Source organism: Hyperoodon ampullatus (assembly GCF_949752795.1).
Source record: "Hyperoodon ampullatus genome assembly, chromosome: 14".
Taxonomy (NCBI): domain Eukaryota; kingdom Metazoa; phylum Chordata; class Mammalia; order Artiodactyla; family Ziphiidae; genus Hyperoodon; species Hyperoodon ampullatus.
This window is the reverse complement of record NC_136927.1, coordinates 15,935,459-15,959,581: the sequence shown is the minus strand read 5'-3', so window position 1 is coordinate 15,959,581 and position 24,123 is coordinate 15,935,459. Positions and strand designations below refer to the sequence as shown.

General features: G+C 38.9%; 1 protein-coding gene across 1 annotated transcript in view; it reads right to left on the bottom strand.

The window, feature by feature from the left end:
• The window catches only part of FERMT1 (FERM domain containing kindlin 1), a gene marked incomplete at its 3' end in the record, with an annotated part of 52,617 nt that overhangs the window by 11,868 nt on the left and 16,626 nt on the right, over positions 1–24,123 (bottom strand). Inside the window, exons 4-9 of the mRNA XM_079719852.1 lie at positions 22,775–22,921; positions 21,135–21,348; positions 19,019–19,121; positions 10,888–10,995; positions 10,339–10,470; positions 8,174–8,223 (exon numbers count right to left, since the gene is read on the bottom strand). Coding sequence (XP_079575978.1) covers positions 8,174–8,223; positions 10,339–10,470; positions 10,888–10,995; positions 19,019–19,121; positions 21,135–21,348; positions 22,775–22,921 — 754 coding nt within the window. The remainder of the gene's footprint in view (positions 1–8,173; positions 8,224–10,338; positions 10,471–10,887; positions 10,996–19,018; positions 19,122–21,134; positions 21,349–22,774; positions 22,922–24,123) is intronic.

Genomic DNA, 24,123 nt, shown 5'->3' with positions numbered 1-24,123 from the left:
CTGTAGGGTATACAGGAGTAGAAATATAATGCTGTACATATGAAACATATAATGTTATAAATCAACGTTATCTCAATAAAAATAAATTTCAGAAAAGCAAAAAGCAAAACAAGCAATCAATAAATGTTACCTGAAGAATGACAAAAAAAAAAAAAAAAGAAAAGAGACAGTGTCAAATACTCATGGAGCTTGTAATTAAAAGAGGGAACTGTATAAGTAAATAAATATAATAAAATGAGGTAAGTCATACAACAAGGACATAGGAGTGGTGAGTAACAGAGTACACAACATTTAAACATAGAATGAAGGATCAATAAGAATTTGATGGGAGGAACAGGGAAAAGAAATTTCAAAAAGAAAAGTTGAGGGACTTCCCTGGTGGCGCAGTGGTTAAGAATCTGCCTGCCAATGCAGGGGACATGGGTTTGATCCCTGGTCTGGGAAGATCCCACATATCATGGAGCAACTAAGCCCATGTGCCACAACTACTGAGCCTGCATGCTGCAACTACTGAAGCCCATGTGCCTAGAGCCCATGTTCCACAACAAGAGAAGCCACTGCAATGAGAAGCCCACATACTGCAATGAAGTGTAGCCCCTGCTCACCACACCTAGAGAAAGCTCACATGCAGCAACAAAAACCCAACACAGCCAAAAATAAATAAAATTAAAAAAAAAGAGTTCATGCAACTGCATGTGTGAAATGCAGAGACGTGTCAGAGCCTGGCACCTTGCTTGTAGGAGTTGGGTCAACACTTCTTGATCTGCCTCATGCTGGGTGCCGGGCTGAGCCATGGAAATGGGCAAAGAGGCAGTTTCTGAGGCTACAGCATTTCCATGTGTGGGGCTGATGGAGACCAGAACAGCAAGCAGACCACGGCGATGGTGGGACTCTGAATGTCCACCTAAGGAGCTGGGCTTTATTTTCTAGAAAAATGGTTCTCAAATTCTGGTGTTCATCAGAATTGGAAGGGAACTTGTTGAAGATATACAAGCCTGGGCCCAGTCCCAGAGAGTCCTTCCTATTCAGCAGGTCCAGGTTAGGGCCCAGGCATCTTCATTTTAAGTAACCTTTCCTAAACTGGTTCCCTTGTTTGAGAAACACAACTCCAGACCAGTGAACTCCAAACTTAAACGTGGCACACCCAATCCTTAAAATATTTTGAGTACATACCCCCTAACATACTTATGATTATTTATTTGTAATATTTGTAATATATTACAATATATACATTACAAAACTTATATAAACCAAAATTAAAAATAAATATATATGAAAAGTTTTGTTTGTTTCAAGAAGGGAGGTTATTGCTCAGTTATACAAACCTCAGTGGAGGAAGCACACTGTTGGCCGTGTTTACTAAATCACACTATTCATATTTTAATGCCATCTACCTGTTTGAAGGTTTTTGTTGAAACAAGGCTGCTAATTTCCATCTTCCCTGATGTCAATCACTCATTTATGCAAATTGATCAGGATATGTGGCACTTTAATATTTTTAATAAGTGGGTTTAAAATACACTATCACTCTTAATTTGGATACTTTAACACAGAAAAATTCTGTTTCCAGGTTTTAAAGGTGAGCAGATAATATTGTTTTAATAGGCAGTATCATTATTGGCAACACGGTTGCAATGGAAACATTTCCAAATAATTGTTTCAAAATGTTCTCTTCATCAGTGTCTTATAATTTTCTGCGTACAGGTCTTTTGTCTCCTTAGGTAGGTTTATTCCTAGATATTTTATTCTTTCTGATGCAGTGGTAAATGGGAGTGTTTTCTTAATTTCACTTTCAGATTTTTCATCATTAGTGTATAGGAATGCCAGAGATTTCTGTGCATTAATTTTGTATCCTGCTACTTTACCAAATTCACTGATTATGTCTAGTAGTTTTCTGGCAACATCTTTAGGATTCTCTATGTAGAGTATCATGTCATCTGCAAACAGTGACAGCTTTACTTCTTCTTTTCTGATTTGGATTCCTTTTATTTCTTTTTCTTCTCTGACTGCTGTGGCTAAAATTTCCAGAACTATGTTGAATAATAGTGGTGACCTTGGGCAACCTTGTCTTGTTCCTGATCATAGTGGAAATGGTTTCAGTTTTTCACCATTGAGGACAATGTTGGCTGTGGGTTTGTCATATATGACCTTCATTTTGTTGAGGAAAGTTCCCTCTGTGCCTACTTTCTACAGGGTTTTCATCATAAATGCGTGTTGGATTTTGTTGAAAGATTTCTCTGCATGTATTGAGATGATCATATGGTTTTTCTCTTTCAATTTGTTAATATGGTGTATCACGTTGATTGATTTGTGTATATTGAAGAATCCTTGCATTCCTGGAATAAACCTCACTTGATCATGGTGTATGATCCTTTTAATGTGCTGTTGGATTCTGTTTGCTAGTATTTTGTTGAGGATTTTTGCATCTATGTTCATCAGTGATATTGGCCTGTAGTTTTCTTTCTTTGTGACATCTTTGTCTGGTTTTGGTATCAAGGTGATGGTGGCCTCGTAGAATGAGTTTGGGAGTGTTCCTCCCTCTGCTATATTTTGGAAGAGTTTGAGAAGAATAGGTGTTAGCTCTTCTCTAAATGTTTGATAGAATTCGCCTGTGAAGCCATCTGGTCCTGGGCTTTTGTTTGTTGGAAGATTTTTAATCACAGTTTCAATTTCAGTGCTTGTGATTGGTCTATTCATATTTTCTATTTCTTCCTGGTTCAGTCTTGGCAGGTTGTGCATTTCTAAGAATTTGTCCATTTCTTCCAGGTTGTCCATTTTATTGGCATAGAGTTGCTTGTAGTAATCTCTCATGATCCTTTATATTTCTGCAGTGTCAGTTGTTACTTCTCCTTTTTCATTTCTAATTCTATTGATTTGAAACTTCTCCCTTTTTTTCTTGATGAGTCTGGCTAATGATTTATCAACTTTGTTTACCTTCTCAAAGAACCAGCTTTTAGTTTTATTGATCTTTGCTATCATTTCCTTCATTTCCTTTTCATTTATTTCTGATCTGATTTTTATGATTTCTTTCCTTCTGCTAACTTTTGGGTTTTTTTGTTCTTCTTTCTCTAATTGCTTTAGGTGCAAGTTTAGGTTGTTTATTCGAGATGTTTCCTGTTTCTTAAGGTAGGATTTTATTGCTATAAACTTCCCTCTTAGAACTGCTTTTGCTGCATCCCATAGGTTTTGGGTCATCATGTCTCCATTGTCATTTGTTTCTAGGTATTTTTTGATTTCCTCTTTGATTTCTTCAGTGATCACTTCGTTATTAAGTAGTGTATTGTTTAGCCTCCATGTGTTTCTAGTTTTTACAGATCTTTTCCTGTAATTGATATCTAGTCTCACAGTGTTGTGGTTGGAAAACACACTTGATACGATTTCAATTTTCTTAAATTTACCAAGGCTTGATTTGTGACACAAGATATGATCTATCGTGGAGAATGTTCTATGAGCACTTGAGAAAAATGTGTATTCTGTTGTTTTTGGATGGAATGTCCTATAAATATCAATTAAGTCCATCTTGTTTAATGTATCATTTAAAGCTTGTGTTTCCTTATTTATTTTCATTTTGGATGATCTGTCCATTGGTGAAAGTGAGGTGTTAAATTCCCCTACTATGAATGTGTTACTGTTGATTTCCCATTTTCTGGCTGTTGGTTTTTGCCTTATGTATTGAGGTGCTCCTATGTTGGGTGCATAAATATTTACAATTTTTATAAGTTCTTGTTGGATCGATCCCTTGATCATTATGTAGTGTACTTCTTTGTCTCTTGTAATAGTCTTTATTTTAAAGTCTATTTTGTCTGATATGAGAATTGCTACTCCAGCTTTCTTTTGATTTCCATTTGCATGGAATATCTTTTTCCATCCCCTCACATTCAGTCTGTATGTGTCCCTAGGTCTGAAGTGGGTCGCTTGTAGACAGCACCTGCCGAGACTGAACCAGGAAGATATAGAATATATGAACAGACCAATCACAAGCACTGAAATTGAAACTGTGATTAAAAATCTTCCAACAAACAAAAGCCCAGGACCAGATGGCTTCACAGGCGAATTCTATCAAGCATTTAGAGAAGAGCTAACACCTATCCTTCTCAAACTCTTCCAAAATATAGCAGAGGGAGGAATACTCCCAAACTCATTCTACAAGGCCACCATCACCCTGATACCAAAATCAGGAAAAGATGTCACAAAGAAAGAAAACTACAGGCCAATATCACTGATGAACATAGATGCAAAAATCCTCAACAAAATACTAGCAAACAGAATCCAACAGCACATTAAAAGGATCATACACCATGATCAAGTGAGGTTTATTCCAGGAATGCAAGGATTCTTCAATATACACAAATCAATCAACGTGATACACCATATTAACAAATTGAAGGAGGAAAACCACATGATCATCTCAATAGATGCAGAGAAATCTTTCAACAAAATCCAACACGCATTTATGATAAAAACCCTGTATAAAGTAGGCACAGAGGGAACTTCCCTCAACATAATGAAGGCCATATAAGACAAACGCACAGCCAACACTGTCCTCAATGGTGAAAAACTGAAACCATTTCCACTATGATCAGGAAAAAGACAAGGTTGCCCAGGGTCACCACTATTATTCAACATAGTTCTGGAAGTTTTAGCCACAGCAATCAGAGAAGAAAAAGTAATAAAAGGAATCCAAATCAGAAAAGAAGAAGCAAAGCTGTCAATGTTTGCAGATGATATGATACTATACATAGAGAATCCCAAAGATGCTACCAGATAACTACTAGAGCTAATCAATGAATTTGGTAAAGTAGCAGGATACAAAGTTAATGCACAGAAATCTCTGGCATTCCTATACACTAATGATGAAAAATCTGAAAGTGAAATTAAGAAAACACTCCCATTTACCATTGCAACAAAAAGAATAAAATATCTAGAAATAAACCTTCCTAAGGAGACAAAAGACCTGTATGCAGACAATTATAAGACACTGATGAAAGAAATTAAAGATAATAGAAATAGATGGAAAGATATACCATGTTCTTGCATTGGAAGAATCAATGTTGTGAAAATGACTCTACTACGCAAAGCAATCTACAGATTCAATGCAATTCCTATCAAACTACCACTGACATTTTTCACAGAACTAGAACAAAAAATTTCACAATTTGTATGGAAATACAAAAGACCCCGAATAGCAAAAGCAACCTTGAGAACGTAAAATGGAGCTGGAGGAATCGGGTTCCCTGACTTCAGACTATACTACAAAGCTACAGTAATCAAGACAGTATGGTACTGGCACAAAAACAGAAATATAGATCAATGGAACAGGATAGAAAGCCCAGAGATAAACCCACGCATATATGGTCACCTTATCCTTGATAAAGGAGGCAAGAATATACAGTGGAGAAAAGACAGCCTCTTCAATAAGTGGTGCTGGGAAAACTGGACAGGTACAAGTAAAAGTATGAGATTAGAGCACTCCCAAACACCATACACAAAAATAATCTCAAAATGGATTAAAGACCTAAATGTAAGGCCAGACACTATAAAACTCTTAGAGGAAAACATAGGCACAACACTCTATGACATAAATCACAGAAAGATGCTTTTTGACCCACCTCCTAGAGAAAAGGAAATAAAACCAAAAATAAACAATTGGGACCTAATGAATCTTAAAAGCTTTTGCACAGCAAAGGAAACCATAAACAAGATGAAAAGACAACCCTCAGAACGGGAGAAAATATTTGCAAATGAAGCAACTGACAAAGGCTTAATCTCCAAAATTTACAAGCAGCTCATGCAGCTCAGTAACAAAAATACAAACAACCCAATCCAAAAATGGGCAGAAGACCTAAATAGACATTTCTCCAAAGAAGATATACAGACTGCAAACAAACACATGAAAGAATGCTCAACATCATTAATCATTAGAGAAATGCAAATCAAAAGTACGAGATGGGCTTCCCTGGTGGCACAGTTGTTGAGAGTCCGCCTGCCGATTCAGGGGACATGGGTTCGTGCCCCAGTCTGGGAAGATCCCACATGCCACGGAGCAGCTGGACCCGTGAGCCATGGCCGCTGAGGCTGTGCGTATGGATTCTGTGCTCCACAATGGGAGAGGCCACAGCAGTGAGAGGCCTGTGTACCAAAAACAAAACAAAACAAAACAAACAACAACAACAACAACAAAACACTACAAGATATCATCTCACACTGGTCAGAATGGCCATCACCAAAAAATCTAGAAACAATAAATTCTGGAGAGGGTGTGGAGAAAAGGGAACACTCTTGCACTGCTGGTGGGAATGTAAATTGATACAGTCACTATGGAGAACAGTATGGAGGTTCCTTTAAAAACTACAAATAGAACTACCATACAACCCAGCAATCCCACTACTGGGCATATACCCTGAGAAAATCATAATTCAAAAATAGTCATGTACCAAAATATTCATTGCAGCTCTATTTACAATAGCCAGGACATGGAAGCAACCTAAGTGTCCATCAACAGATGAATGGATAAAGAAGATGTGGCACATATATACAATGGAATATTACTCAGCCATAAAAAGAAACGAAATTGAGTTATTTGTAGTGAGGTGCATGGGCCTAGAGTCTGTCATACAGAGTGAAGTAAGTCAGAAAGAAAAACAAATACCATATGCTAACACATATATATGGAATCTAAGAAGGAGAAAAGAAAAAAGGTCATGAAAAACCTAGGGGTAAGACGAGAATAAAGGCACAGACCTCTTAGAGAATGGACTTGAAGATATGGGAGGGAGAAGAGGAAGCTGTGACAAAGTGAGAGAGTGGCATGGACATATATACACTACCAAACGTAAGGTAGATAGCTAGTGGGAAGCAGCCACATAGCACAGGGAGATCAGCTAGGTGGTTTGTGACCACCTAGAGGGGTGGGATAGGGAGGATGGGAGGGAGGGAGATTCAAAAGGAAGAGATATGGGGACATATGTATATTTATAACCAATTCACTTTGTTATAAAGCAGAAACTAACACACCATTGTAAAGCAATTATACTCCAATAAAGATGTTAAAAAAATATATTAAAAAACTCTATAGGAAGAATATTGTCATCATTTGGTTTGTGAAGAGCTCAATCTGCTCTATATAGAGAAAATGGCCACTGAATTTCTTTTAAGAACAGTTATTAATAATTTATTAAGATATATTTTTGGATTCAAATTACTTTTTTCTGTAGCTCTGACTATAACAATATGCGTGGTTGCAACTATTCATGCCACAGAAGTTAAATGAATGACCCTATTGTTTGGAACCATCTGCTAAAATCACTAAAAAAAAAAAATAACCTTGTAGAAACCCCGTGACGAATGTTACCTTCCTTGTTTCTCATTTATAGCTGATTCATTGTTCATTCTTTCCAAGTCTTTCTTTGCATCATATGTTAAAAAAAGCGACTTTTGTTTCTTTTCAAGCCAACTGACTCAGTGAAGTGTCAGCTTGTTAAGAAAAGTCAACAAACCATAAAGTAACTGATAGAACTTCAAAGGGACCCTACTCCTCTCATCCTAACCCACCTTGGCACCATCACAAATGTGGCAGCCCTTTCTTTCCATGAAGAAGGTAAAAAACTTCTGTGCCTTTTTATCAGTTTCAGATTGACCTGAGGTGACTGGGGAGTTTATCAGAAATACTTTAACAGGTGAAGGTAGATAAACTAAGGTGACTACTGTGTATAAGCCCAGGATCAATGTTCTAGAGATAACTGATTTTTAAACCATGAAAGAGCTTTCAAATAGTGTGAGAGTCCTGAGCAGGTGGACCATAGAAGGAATTCCAGTCTGGCATATGTGTTCAGTATCACTGACACCAGCCGTGTTTACACCACCATTTAATGAGTCAGGCACCATGCTCAAGACTTCATATGCATCATTTAACTTAATTCTCCCAACAAGCCTAAGGGGAGGTATATCACCACTTTATAGATCAGGAAACTGAGGCTCAGGGACATAAGGACAATGCCTGAGGTCACCCGGCTGGTGTGCATAGTGGAGCTAGGACTCCATCCATTGCCTGATGCCAAAGCTCATGCTCTTACCTTTGAACCATGAACCTGCCTAATGGATGTTCAATTTAAACTCCTAGACTCTTTACCTGCAAGATTTTGCATAACTTCTTTCCTCTTCAAGGGTGACTTACCTAAATAATCTGAGATTATCTGCAAGTTTAGGGATATCAGTAATGTCCTCCTGAGGAAAAGCAGATAACATTTGACAAGCAGTAATTAGATAGGTGGTGCTGATACTCTGTACCTGCACTGTCCCACACTGTAGCCACCTGCCATGTATAGCTATTTACATTAGAATTAATTAAAATTAAATAAATTGAAAAACTCAGTTCCTCAGTCACACCAGCTACATTTCCAGTTGTTACCTTGGGGGTGAGGTGGGGGAGGGTTAGGACTAGGATCAGGCACATGTGGGGCTTCTGGGGTGATTGGTAAAGTTCTAGTTCTTTTTTTTTTTTTTTTGCGATATGCGGGCCTCTCACTGTTGTGGCCTCTCCCGTTGCAGAGCACAGGCTCCGGATGTGCAGGCCCAGCGGCCATGGCTGACGGGCCCAGCCGCTCCACGGCATGTGGGATCTTCCCGGACCGGGGCACGAACCCGTGTCCCCTGCGTCGGCAGGTGGACTCTCAACCACTGCGCCACCAGGGAAGCCCAAAGTTCTAGTTCTTGATTTGGGTGGGGACTCGGGTGATAAATTAATACTAATTTGTTAAGCTGTATGTTTTTGTATTTTTTACTTTTCTGTGTCATATATTACACAAATGAAAAAAGATTTAAAAAACTACCACACACTATCATTCAAGTTAAAAATTTGAGTTAGAAACTACTAATTTGGGGCTTCCCTGGTGGTGTAGTGGTTAAGAATCCGCCTGCCAATGCAGGGGACACGGGTTCGAGCTCTGGCTCGGGAAGATCCCACATGCCGCAGAGCAACTAAGCACATGCACCACAACTACTGAGCCCACGTGCCATAACTACTGAAGCCCGTGCGCCTAGAGCCCGTGCTACTCAACAAGAGAAGCCACCACAATGAGAAGCCTGCATACCATGATGAAGAGTAGCCCCTGCTAGCTGCAGCTAGAGAAAGCTCGCGTGCAGCAACGAAAACCCAACACAGCCAAAAATAAATAAATAAAATAAATAAATTTATTTAAAAAAACGACTACTTTTATGTATAAACAAAATATTTTACAATGTTTACATCAGAGTGGATAAGTCTTGCTATATCTAGTTCACTGATTAAACTCTCAGAAGGAATCTCATTCAAAGTTCATTCTGCAGTGTAAGTTGGTGCCTTTTTTCAAACTGAAAAGACTATTGTTTGGCATCAAATAAAAATACTGAGAGAGGTGAGAAGGAAATTTTTTATTTATTCTAAGAAGGATGACTTTTCCATTGTAAGTATTTAGTGGAGGATGTAGACAAAAGAGAAGTCCAATTTCATGGGGCCCATGTCTCTAATAAATGTGATTCAGGGCCTGAATCTCTACAGAATCTGGGAATTCAGTTTGTATGAAGTATTTGCTTTGGCATGATACCAATTTCCTATTTTAAGGAATTTAACCATAATAGAACACACATTAAATAGAAAACTATATAATGGCTCATTTTTATCTATTACTATTTATAGCCTATTACAATGACTCTACCTCTCTGATTCAATGTGATTAAACTAATGACTGAAGAAGTTAAACAAAAGAGTGGTTCCCAACGAATGAATCAAACAAGGAAGGGCATTGCAATTATAAAGGTGACATTCAGCCACATTTCTTGGATAAGGAGCAATAAAGATGATAAAACAGTGTTATTTCTTTATGTTTTACTGGAGAGTTTTTCTTTGTTTACTAAAGTCAAAAGGTTCAGGAATTTTTACAATGTCCAACTTTGCCCAGTTGAAATGTACGACTAAGTCAACAGATCATATGGTTTCTCTACTTTCACAGCTACCTCATTCTTCTAGACTTAAGTTAAAGGGCCAATTCATGTCCCACACTAGCGAAATGGAGCCCTCAGCAGTCTTTCCCTCATACAAGCTAGCTTATCTTTAAGAAGAAATACAATACGAAAGAATTGTCATTGAGAGTGATGAAAATACCTTACCGTCTCTTACAGAGCGACCTGAGAAAAGCTAGTCAGTTCTTGCTAGGTTTAAGTTTGTCAGATGAAGAGAGTATTTTCTTTTTTTTCAAAATCAGACAAAATATTCCCTTATTTATAATAATAAAAAATACTCATCTATGTTTGTCAATCAGTCAGAGCAAAGCCACAATTCTGAGTTATCAGAAAAATTCATACCAAAGTGTTGTCTGTTTTTCCACCTTCCAGGGTCACTTCCAAATTAGAAAGTGCTGCTTCTACTTCGTCAACCTCAGACTCATTTGTAAAATCCTGTATTTCAGTAGACAACGACAGTTTGCTAATGTGATACTACAACAAAAACAGAGGTTTTAGGAATGTTATAAACACAAGGGAATCCATCGGCCATTTCTTCTTTGAAGACAATTCCCCTGTAATATTGAACATCTCCTGGAAGGAGATCTCCCAGCTATGTAGGGAAAATGAAATATAATTTAAATTATTTTGAGATTTATAGTTAGTCATGTTCCAACTCAATTATTTTCCATCACTGGTTGACCTTGTAGTGCAGAAGAGATAAGGATCGTAAGACTGATGCCTTATAAGATGTGCATGTGGACGGGTTATGAGGAATATTTTAAATTTAAATTTACTACCCTCATTTTCAGCTCTTTTTCAAAGAAAAAAATCAGTATGAAGAAAATGAAACTTTAAGGAGAAAAAATTTGCTTTGTCTCCTTTCAGAGAAAGGTACCGAGGTTCCCATACCTGTAGTGCTGCAAAGATCAACATTTCTTCCTCTGTGCAGTCAATTTCTTCTAAGAGAATGGCCCACCTGGCTTGTTCATAGAGTTGGTTTATTCGGACAGCATCGTACTAGAGAAAGAAATAGATATATGCGTGTGTATGTATGAGGGGGCATATTTACATTCCACAATACAAAAGATCTCAAATAACTGAGGCCAATCCTTGTTAATCAGATGCAATCAACTTTAGTTCAGGTAACTGAAAGAAACCCCTCTATCTTTCCACTGCCCCAGCTCATTTTACTTCTGAATTAAGAACTTTCTTTCTCAAAATATTTTCCAGAGCTTCTTCAAGGGGCCAAACTGACCCATCTTAGATTCCAGTATTTTCCCTTTCTTATCACACTTTTATTGTTCGGAAACACAGGTAATGAAATGGTTTATGTGATAAGTAGTATAAGGAGAAGGGGTCCACAGGCTGATCTGTAGACTCGGTAAATCTAATCAGAATCTGACAGGGGTTTTTAGTGGAACTTCATGCAAGCTGATCAAGTTGAGCTGGAAGAGACAACGTTCAAATATCTCCAAGAACATTTTGAAAAAGAACAATGCTGGGGAGACACTTGTCCTCCCAGATATTAAAATATATAATAAAGTGGCAGCAACTAAAATAGTGTGGTATTGGTATAACAATGCACAAAATGTCAATAAAGCAATATCTAGCAACAGACCTATGTATGTATATAATTTAATATAAAATAAAATAGCATTTTATCAGCAGGGGAAGAAAGAATTCAGCACTATAACAGTGTTAAAAATGCCAAGCATTTGGAGAACAAAAATCGAAAACCTCAATACAATCTTACACATCCAAAATACATAAATTACAGATAGATTAAAGAATCTAAACATGCAAAACCACAATGAGATACCACTTCACATCCACTAGGATGAATATAATCTAAAGGACAGATAATAACAAATATTGGTGAGAATGTGGACAAATTGGAACCCCTGTGCATTGCTGGTGGGAATGTAAAATGGTGTAGCCTCCATGGGAAACAGTTTGGCGGTTCCTGAAAATGCTGAACATAGAATATGACCCAGCAATTCCACTCATAAGTATATACTGAAAAAAATTGAAAACCGGGACTCAAACAAATACTATTACACCAGTGTTCATAGTAGCACTATTCACAATTGCCAAAAGCTAGAAACAACCAAAATATCTATCAATAGATGATTGAATAAACAAAATGTAATATATATCCAATACATACAATGGAATACAATGGAGTATTATTCAGCCTTGAAAAGGAAAGGAATTCTGATACATGCTACAACATAAATGAACCTTGAAGACATTACTCTCAGTGAAATCAGACAGACACAAAAGGACAATTATTGTATAATTCCACTTACATGAAGTACCTAGACCAGGCAAATTCATACAGATGGGAAGTAGGATAGAGGTTACTAGGGGCTGGAGAGAGGGGAGAATGGGGAGATTTGTTTAATGGGTACAGTGTTTCTGTACAGGATGATGAAATAGTTCTGAAAATAGTGGTGATAGTTGCCCAACACTGTGAATGTACTTAATGCCACTGAATTGTAGACCTAAAAATGGTTAAAATGGCAAATGTTATGTTTTGTATATTTTACCATAATTTTAAAAAGTAAAAAAAAAAAAAAAAAAAAGAACAACTCAGACTTGTACATGAATGTTCACAGCAGTATTTTTCATAATAGCCAAAAAGTAGAAACAATCCAGATGTCCATCAGCTGACAAATGCATAAATACATATATATATATATAATGGAATATTATTTGGCAATGAAATACTGATACATGCTACAATATGAATAGACCTTGAAAATACTATGCTAAGTGAAAGAAACTGTTACAAAGTACCACATAGTTTGTATATTGTATAACTCCATTTACATGAAATGTCCAGAATAAGCAAATCCATAGAGACAGAAAGTAGACTGATGGTTGCTTAGGATTAGGAGGGCTGGAAGGAAATGGGAAGAGACTCCTAACGGGTGATGGACTACTTGGTGGGATGATGAAAATGCTCTGAAATTAGATAGTGGTGTTGGTTGCACAACTCTGTGAATATACTAAAAACCACTGATTTGTACATATTAAATGGGTGAAATGTTGGTATGTGAAATGCATGGTATTATGTGAATTATATATCTAAAAGCAGTTATAAAAAATCTAAAGATAACAATCAAAACTATTAGAAGGAAACATGAGAGAAAACTTTTTGTAATTTTTCAGCAAGGAAGTCCTTTCTAAGAAAGACAGGAAAACTTTAGGTTATGCTGCATAAGGCTGACTTGACAATCAATAACTGAACATTTTAAAGTGAAAAATACCCTGAAGAAGATGATATGTTTATAAGGTATAGATTGAAAGAAAATATCTGCAATAAAAAAGGTAATATCCATTACACACAAAGTGCTCCTATAAATAAATATGAAAAATATAAAGAGTTCAATAGAAGATGGGGCAAATATGTATATCAACAGGCAATTCACAGAAGAAACCAAAATGGTCACATAAACATTAGAAAAGATTCTCAACCTCACTAGTAATCAGAGAATTCAAATTAAAACAAGAAGACATAGGGCTTCCCTGGTGGTGCAGTGGTTAAGGATCCACCTGCCAATGCAGGGGACACAGGTTTGAGCCCTGGTCTGGGAAGATCCCACACGCCGTGGAGCAACTAAGCCTGTGAGCCACAACTACTGAGCCTACATGCTGCAGTTACTGAAGCCCGTGCGCCTAGAGCCTGTGCTCCACAACAAGAGAAGCCACTGCAATGGGAATCCTGCACACCACAACGAAGAGTAGCCCCCGCTCACCACAACTAGAGAAAGCCTGTGCACAACAACGAAGACCCAACACAACCAATAAAATAAAATAAAATAAATTTATTAGAAAAAACTCCAAAAAACAAGATGACATAACTTCTATTTTCTTATCAGATTTACCCAGGCTGTAAGTATTGATAATGGCTGGTATTGCTGAGGATGTGGTGCAAACGGGCACTTACACATATGAGATCAGTAGGAAGAACTTTGGTGGGATATTTAAATGTTTTTTTTTTTTGCCCTTTCATGAGCATGTCCACAGTTACTATTCTAAAGAAATGCAAAGCACTCATCAAAGACACTTGTACAAGAATGTTCACAGTTTTTGAAAGAGGAAAAATTTCAAGCAGGTCCTGATAAACTATAGCCTTTCCCCTGATGATTTTGTACTGGTTAAAAAAAGTGAGCCAGACACATATGCTGACATGAAAAGGTGGCCATGATATATTATGAAGTAAAAAGAAGCGAGCTACACAGCAAATACATGATCCTATTTATGTAGGAAGAAAAGATCCTGCAAATCTGTTCAAAAATATGTTTATAAATGTATGTGAAAAAATCTGCATGCATGATTAATCATTAAGCTCTTAACTGTGGCTAGTTCTCAGGAGAAAGGTCATGGTAAAGGACTATTTTCCATTTTTACTCTAAATTATTCCTTTTTAGTTTTAGCCATTTTTTTTTCGGTACGCGGGCCTCTGACTGTTGTGGCCTCTCCCGTTGCGGAGCACAGGCTCCGGAGGTGCAGGCTCAGCAGCCATAGCTCACGGGCCCAGCCGCTCCGCGGCATGCGGGATCCTCCCGGACCAGGGCATGAACCCGTGTCCCCTGCATTGGCAGGTGGACTCTCAACCACTGCGCCACCAGGGAAGCCCTAGTTTTAGCCATTTTTAAGTGTGTGGTTCAGTGGCATTAAGTACACTCACATTGCTGTGCAACCATTACCACCATCTGTCTCCAGAACTCATTTCATCTTGCAAAACTGGAATTCTGTACCGATTAAACAATAACTCCTATGTTTGATTTTCTTTCTTTTTTTTTTTTTCATATTGAGGCCATACTTTAATGTATCCTTTAAAAAAGATAAAATGTTGAAGATAACATGGGGGAGAAATAGAGAGTCAGAGTACTTAAACAGGTTTATCACAGGTTGGTTGGCATGAGTTTGTTTTTCGTTTTGCATTAACTTTGTGCGCACTAGGGAAAAAGGTGACAGGGAAGGTCAAAATCTGCAGTGAGCCGAGCCTGGCAAGTGGTGCTGCTCTTGGGCCAGTGGGACCGTGACCTGTCCACAGGCTCCCTCCTTCTCAGCATTTCTAAAGCTGCTTGGAAATGAGGGCAAATGCAGATCCAGGGGTGTGGTTTTCAGGAGGCTGGAATAATAAGAATCTTAAGGAAGTCTGTCCTTGTTTTGTGAACTTTGACAGGTGTCATGGAGACCCTCAGGAGTTTGCCTCAGAATCCTCCAAAAACAAACCAAAACATGACACGCATAAAGATATTCATGGGGCTTCTCTGGTGGCGCAGTGGTTGAGAGTCCGCCTGCCGAGGCAGGGGACACGGGTTCGTGCCCCGGTCCGGGAAGATCCCACATGCCGCAGAGCGGCTGGGCCCGTGAGCCATGGCCATTAAGCCTGCGTGTCCGGAGCCTGTGCTCCGCAACGGGAGAGGCCACAACAGTCAGAGGCCCGCATACCGCAAAAAAAAAAAAAAAAAAAAAAAGACATTCATGGTAGCATCATTCACAACAGCTCCAAACTAGAAACAACCCAATGTCCCTCAACTGGAAAATGGATAAACAAGTGTATCCAAATGTGTCCATCCACACCATAGGACACCACTCCGGCAAAAACACAGATAACCTTTGAAGTCATCATGCGGAGAGTCCAGATACAAGACTACACACTCTATGATTCCATATGTGAAATTTCTAGAAAAGGCAAAACTCAAGACAGAAAGCAGACCAGGTGTGGGCTGGGGCTGGGCGCAGGGACTGACCACAAATGGGTATGAGGAAACATTTTTGGGTAACACAAGTGTTTTAAAACTAGATTGTGGTGATGGTTGCACAACTATATAAATTCACTAAAATTCACATTGTACACTTACAATGGGTAAATTTTATGACATATCAATTATACTGTAATCCAAAGACATGACAACTAAACAAACCACACACACAGCACACACCAAAACCAGGCAAGCAACCCCCAACACACTCCCCCAAAGGCCCCTGCCTGGTGTTTTCACAGCTGAAACACGAAATCTAAATAGTATGTGTGGTTGCCGAAATCTGGATTGGACTAACAAACTGTCATATTTGTCTATCATCTATCTATCTATCTATCTATCTATCTATCTATCTATCTATCATCTATCTATCTATCTATCTATCTATCATCTATTTATCCCTCTCTGTCTGCTGTAGGGGTTTTAGTGAGAGTAAGTTAAATCACCCTGTAAGGCTTCTCTCTCAAATGCAGTCAGTAAAGATTTAAAAAAATTTAATAAGAGCTTCCTCACCTAAAAATACTTAACTCCCCTCCACCCCAAGCCAGATTAAAAAAAACCCTCTTTGACAGAATATTGGTTAAACAAGAGTTGCCTGTATTTACAGACTAACATCAAGAGAAGAGGCCGGGCCAGCCTGGCTCCTTCTGAGGAACCTGGATTGCTCTGCAGCATCCACAGAGCTCTGGATTTTCCTCTTTGGAGGCTTGTTCACATTCCCACTGAGGCTCTGGGACAGCACAAGGTCCTGGGTCTTCACAGGTTCATTCAGTAACAGGTGTCCCAAAAGCTTTTTTCCTGAGAACTCTTTCAGTGGTTTCAGCTACTCAGAAACAAATTTTTCCCTGGTGGGAACTGGCTACTGCTGCTCTCTCCTTGGCCCTCAATTTCCTTTGTCTCCTGGTTAATTGAAAATAGAAACCACCAAAGCATGTGGTTTCTGCCAACTCCACTGCTTGAATCCCTGTTTCTCCCTATCTAGTCAATTCAGTAAACCCTTCCCTCCTTCCCCCAACCAACAATATAAAAAATAACAAAACCTACCTCCCATAGTTTTCATGCTCTCAGGAAAGGATTACTATTTGGATCTAATCACTCTTAAGTGATTCCCTAAAAACTTGGGTAGCAAGTTTTTTAAATTAATTAATGCTGACTCTCCCAGCATCCTTGCAGCACATAGGGGTTGAGGGTAAAGGAAATATCAGAAGTGCTCCCTAACTCCAAGGAGTCTGCAGTTTATTTGTAGAGAAACTCCATGAATGTGGTACAATTAGAGGTGTGAGTCCTGAAATTACACTCAGTTGTGGCTCAGAGAAGAGATGGGTCAGTGTGACCAAGAGTAGAGAAAACTCCTTTCTGGAAGGAATAAGACCTGAATGTGATCTTAGGGCAGGGTTTCTGAATCTGCAATTCTTGGATTTGGGAGTCTAAATCAGGTGGTCCATAAGGCTGGATTAGGAAAAACTACACCTCCATTTGCGCTGGATTTTAATGGAAGTTTAGCATTTCCTTCCATGGTGAATGTAGGCCACAAACCACAGTACTACAGAGCACTTGTGACTTCATGACTACCAGAATCACAGATTTTTCATATTGCATCCCAGTTACTATTTTCAAATAATGCTCACATTCATCATCACTTTGATATCAATAAATTAAACAGATATGTTACTTATATCCATTTTGAAAAAGATTTTGGTTACTATAGTTCAATATAGTTCCATTTTGTAATCCTATGTATTTTATTTTATAAATTTGAAAACGTTATTCTAACGTCCAGCAGTTTTGGGTCCTCAACTTCTATCTTAGTTCTCAGCACACGGTAGTTGTTCAATAAATAAATGAATAAATAAAACAACAGGGGCAGAAGTCTGAAGAGATAAGTTGGGGCCACATTCCTGACTTAGCAATTAGAAAATGCATAAGTATGTTTTATTTATGTGTTATCTAGTTTCAGAAAAAAATTTAAGGCAGTTTATTAGAATAGATAGCATATAACAAGGTAGATTAAGTTACCTAGGAACTAGGCAAGGAAAGAGTAAAGCTGAGTCAGGAATGAGGCTAAAAAATGAGGTTACAGAGAGTGTAAAGATTTGGTTCTAGCAGGCAATGCAAAAGGAAAACCTGAATAATTTTATAATTCACATTGCCCTTAAGAAAATCAAAACAATTGGTTAAGAGAAGCCGTAACAGTAATTTCTCTTGAAGATTTTAATCAAAGAAGAGCCAAAGTTTGCTTTCTTACCATGATTCATTGGAAGTGATGTACTCCAGATGCAAGCTAGGCCCATGGGCAGTAAGTTGGATCTCAATCAAAGACTAAGCAAGAGCTCCACAGAAACAAGGAAGAGGGCTTATTTTGAAGCAGATGACAGTTAGGTAAGCAGTGGGAGTCCAGATAGGCCTCTGGAGACCAGACAAAATGAGGACCAAGGAGAAGACAGTGACACAAGAGACGGAAACACTGCCGTGGATGAGGAAGGGACGGGTGCAGAAAAGGCGACCCGAGGCAGGCCCCTTGAACAAGTGCCTGGTGGTAATCGAAGAAGAGCAGTCAGCTCGGAACTGGGATGGGAAGGATACAATCATGCTGTGCACTCAGAGGACTGGTGACCCAGTGTGTGTTTTCTACTTTGGGCCATTTTAAGTGCTGATTCACAATTCTACAAAAGGGAGAATTGGGACAAGGGAGGGGCAGATGTTCAGAGGAGTTATTTCACCATTCAGCGGTCCTAGGAAACTTCAGGTGGGAGATGTGCACTTAAAATGAGAGTTGGCAACCAGCTGGGGGTCTTTATTTATCCAGATAATCCCTCTGTCTTATCACTCAAGACTCATTCAGCACCACAGTGGGGAGCCAAGTGTGTGCTATCATGAGGTCCTGGCTTCTTCGCCAAAACCCCTTCCCTTTTAACCTGGGCCTTGACAACTCCCTCCTTCCTAAGCATGAAGGGCTCCAACTATGTGAGCCACTCTCTTTTTGTTCCTGCTTCACCGTGAATGGAGCGGGACAGCACATGCCATGAGTGAAGACCCTTAGAGACTCCCCTAATTCAGGGGTAGCCTACCATGCTCACTAGAGACAAACAGATGAAAATCCAGAGACCAGTATACATTTATTGGTCTAACCTTACGGAGCTAAACAGAAGGTTACATAAATTAATCCTAATTTTGAAAACTAAATAACTCAATTTTACACTTTCATGCATTCACATTAAAAAAAAAAAAAGGAGAGACAGAATAGAGAAAATGTATCTTACTTTGGGATTCAAGTCAAAGAAAGTGTAGTATTTAAATCGTAACAGCAGCTGCTCATCCTCCTGGATGCCTTGTTCCATAAGGGAACGTGAGGAGTCTAGCCAACTAGAAAACAACAGGATGAGTTTTAAAAGTCAATCAATTTTACACACATAATTATAGTATTATATAATGTGTTTATATATACATATACATGTATATCTAAATGTATACGTGTGTATATATACACCCTTGAACAAAGTCTGGGTAAGTAATATAACCAAAACTCAGTAAGGGAGATGACTTGATAATAGCTTATATCTCCATTTTATCATACAGTTTTCCAAGTGCTTTTCTGTATGTATATATTTTCTCACTGACACTTTAAAGTAACCAACTGAAGGAGCCAGCGCAGTTCTTCTTCCTATTTTTTTTTGAGTTAATTTTTTTACAATTTAATTTTATTTATTTTGGCTGTGCCAGATCTTAGTTGTGGCACGTGGGATCTTTAGTGGTGGCATGTGGACTCAGTTGCGGCTCCCTGGATCTTTAGTTGTGGCATGTGGACTCTTAGTTGCAGCATGCGGGATCTAGTTCCCTGACCAGGGATCGAACCCGGGCCCCCTGCTTTTGGAGCACAGAGTCTCACCCACTGGACCACCAGGGAAGTCCCCCAGTGCAGTTCTTATTTTCTCAGTTTTACAGATGAGGAAAATGAGCCTCAGCAACATTAAGTGATATGTTCAAGGTCACATGCCTCGTGGTGGAGCCAGAATGAGAATCTGCGCCTGCTGACTGTTACATGTACTTGTGCTGCATGTATTTGCTGACTGCTGACCACTTCTACACCAGGTGGTCCAACCCAGAACTGGCTATATCTTACAGAAAGTTCTACGTAGAACTTTCTGTAATGATGGAAATATTCTATATTGCCCTGCCCAATTGAGTAGCCACTAGCCACATGTGGTTACTGAAGGTTTAAGTGTGGCTAGCGCCACATTTTAATTTTAATTATATTCAAACATAAATGTAAATGTCCATATGCGGCTAGTGCCTCCTGTACTGGGTAGCACAATTCTAGAGTTTGAAAGATAAGTACTGGCAATGGTGAGGGGTGATGAAAAGTTAAAACAAAACAAGGTGGAAATGAGGAACATCCAATACCACTGAAGGAAAATGGCTTGAACTTCTATCAAGTATTTTATATATGTTTATATATATTGATTATATATACTCATATATGTAATATTCTATTACATATTATATATTCCCTTTTGGGAGAATAAGAATAACCAAGAGGCAGTCTCCAACCTAAAGGAATTGACAGCCCTGTGGGGTAACCAAGCCTCATACTAAAGGAACAATGTAACACTGGAACCAAAGAACAGGACTCAAGGGAAGTGACTGATTTGAATGGTGACATCTGAGAAGGAGACTGTATGTGGCTGGGCTTTAAAGGACAAACAGGGACGGGCTGGTAGAGGAGGAGGGAAGGAGAAGGTTCTGGAGCAGGGAAAAGCTGGAGGTGAGGCAGTGAGAGAAGAGTGATCATGCACGTGGGGGGATGGGGTGCACGACAGCACAGCAGGATGGACAGATGGACATCTTCAGGGCCAGATCTCACAGGGAGTGGAACGCTGTTAACAAACTTGACTTGACTTGGTGGACAACAGGGAGTGAAATAGATGGTGGTTTGAGAAATAAATTGTGTTTTCTGAGACCACTTCCAACAAAAGCTGAAGGACTCACTTGTTGGATTGCAGAATGGAGGAGTGTTCTACAAAAGACAGTGCGGCCACCTTGGGTCTCCCCTGCTGCTCCATGGGGACCAACCCACTCATAAGCTGTTCTACATTCCATAAAATACACTTTTCACACGTGTACGGGCAAAGAATTAGTAGTCACATATGGTAAACCGTTGAATTAACCCAGTGCGTAAACGTTGTCACACTTTAAGTGTATTGAAAGGCTGCATTTTTCCCTTTTGTTGCTAAAATCAGCACTGACTTTTGTGAATAGTATACAATCCCTAGGCATGCTAACTTAAAAATGAAACACCCCCCTCCCCCATCCCTGCAGCATCTCTCTTACTATATCAACATCAGTTCACAGAGAAGCAAAACGAAGTCACGTCCTTACCCTGCGTTAAGCTTGGCTTTGTCAACCAGAGACCGAGGCTGGTACATGTCAGCAAGAGCTTCTGGTGACTGAGGGGGCTGGCTGAATGCAAGGATACTGCAGTTTTGTTCAGTCAAAGGGCTGTCACTGAACCAAGTCATTGTGGATGACGCTGGCGTTCCATTGATGGGGTCATATGTGGGGGTCATGGTTCTACTGTATAAGCCAGGACTTACTGCAAGGCAAAGGAGAGTATGAACTAGGATATGAGATTAGGGGTAGGAATCTTTAGAAAAATAATTACCAATAGTGCTTGTACTAAAATGGATTTTGAACTTAAATCTTTGTTATCATTTAAAATAATCAGATAAGTCATGAGTGATGGGGAGAGAAGTTAAACACAGGTAAAACTCCTGTCTGAATATTTAGCTCCTGGGAAGCTTGGGAACTCATAGGCTGTAAAAACTTCCAAAATCAACCCAGACAGATGTGGGACTATCTCCTTCTCAATAATTCAAAATTCTGCTATTTCAGTAGTGAGTTCTGGCACTATTAGAAAACTGGACCTCTCGCAGAATGCACGCATACACTATATTTTTTGGCAAATCCCCTAAAACAAATCACAGTATTTACAATTTTAAGAACCCAGTTAGTTGATGGTTTATAAATCATCTGACACTAATTTGCATAAGGAAAGCATAAATAATCCTTTTCATTGGAATATACTATGTAAGAAACCCTCAGAGTTGCAAGCAAGCTAGAGATTAATTCTTATATATAGGCATATCTTATTTTATTGTGCTTCGCAGATACTGGTTTTTTGCTTTTTTAGAAACTGAAGGTTTGTGGCAACTGTGTGTTGAGCAAGTCTATTGGCGCCATTTTTCCAATGGCATTTGCTCACTTTGTGTCTCTGTGTCACATTTTGGTAACTCTCCTAATATTTAAAACTTTCCCATTATTATTATATTTGTCATGGGGGTCAGTGATCAGTGATCTTTGATGTTACTACTATGACTTGCTGAAGGCTCAGATGATGTTAGCATTTTTAGAAATAAAGTATTTTTTAATTAAGGTATGTACATGTTTTTAAAGACATAATGCTATTGCATACTAAATAGTAACAGTAGAGTGTAAACTTTTATATGAGCTGGGAAACAAAAAGAATTCGTGTGACTTGCTTTATTGCTGTGGTCTGCAATATCTCTGATGTACGACTGTACAAATAAAAGGATGATGCCTTTACAGAATTTTTAGTGCCCCTCCTGTTACACGCCCAACGCAAAATTTAAATTGAGTTCAGGAAAGCGTCATATGAAGGTCGGATCAGGAAGAGAAGTATATCTGAGTGATCTAACACATTTCCTTTATCTCACAAATTCATGGCCAATTCTACTAAAGTTTTACATTCATCAGCAACCTAATACATACAATTAAAATAATGAGCCATACAACATACGTTGTCAAAAATTTTCTGTTAGTTCTAAAATTAATTGGATATTCTATCCTCATCACTAGAATCCTCAATTTTAGTCCTTCTTTGTTTGGGGGAGAGAAGAAAGGTGAGCAGAGGGGAGGAGAGTTCTTGGGACTTAAAAATTTAAGAAATGCTTGGATTTAATAATGAATTATAACAACAAAACACCTATCATAAATCTTACCTGGTGGACCTGAATTTGTTGGAGAACACTCCAGGCTTAAAATATCTTCAATTATGGGCTCCTTATTATTTTTTTCTTTTCTTTTCTTCTTTTTAAAATATTCACCAGAAGGCTTTAACAAGGAAACTTCTTCTGCTCTTCTAATATCTAAAAAAATAAAAAAAATATATAAAAGAGAAAGAAGACATGCAAAAAATAAAAAGAAAATTCCTTCTAAGACTCAGAGTCATGTTGGGCATCTGAAATCATTTCTCAGGAAATTCCTGAGAAATAAATGGAACTAAATCGCATTCCTTTTGAAGAAATTGAAGGGGATAAGTGACTCCCAAAATGGGTGTGTGTGGGGGTCAGATAGTGGAGGGAGATTCAGTCTAGGAAAATTTCTAGTTTGTTTTTTAATCTATTGTGAAGATATTTCAAACATATCCAATGTGAAGGGAATAGTATAGTGGCTCCTTCCTGTGCTCGTCACTCTGCTTAAACTGCTCTCAGCATTCTGCTAGGCTTGTGTCATCTATTTACTATGTTTTCCCCTCCCTCCTTGCTTCTTTCCTTCCTCCCTCCCTTCCTTCCTTTTCTGTTTTTAGGTTTTGAAGCAACAACCAAAGACCCCACCTTTTTTCTTTATGGACCAGCGGTCTTCAGAGTCTTTCTCTGCCCAACAGCTACTTTCATCCCCGAGGCAGACATGGTAGGTGCCCTGCCCACCCCTTGGCCATCACCATTTCAGTGCGCTCTGACCCCCTTCCAATGGCAGCTAGGGTGTGTCTCTCTACCCAAGGGCTTGCTCTGGATGCCAGAGTCCACACTGCTCAGATACAGATGCAACAGGCCGCATGAGTTCAGAGAATTAATGCTCCCCAAGAACAGCCCTCGATGACTCTGTGACTGATGAGAATGGTGTATTAACACCCCAGCTCCCTTGCCCCTTGGGTGGCACAGCTCCAAGACATGTCCACACTGCCTCCCAGAGGTCCCCAGTTGCCCACAGTGTGACTTGATCAGTGATACTTGCTCATTAGTGGCCTTCTCTTCCCAGTCTCAGTTTCCCACTCCCAGACAGTGCTTCCTGGCATCACTTTCCAAATAAATAATATTTGTACTTGAATTCTTATCTCAGGTCTGCTTCTGGAGTACTCAAACTAAGAGGATAGTTCCCATTTTCCTCCATTAATCAAATAGACTTATAACTGCCATTTCCAATCAGAACTGATAACTTTATAAACACACTGGGCTGCTATGATCCTAGGTAAAAGCCAAGGAATGTGGATGTTAGAGTTTCTGGGCAGCTTTCCTGGAGGTAAATGCACTGATTCCATAGGTCCTCCTACCTCTTAGTTCAAACACTG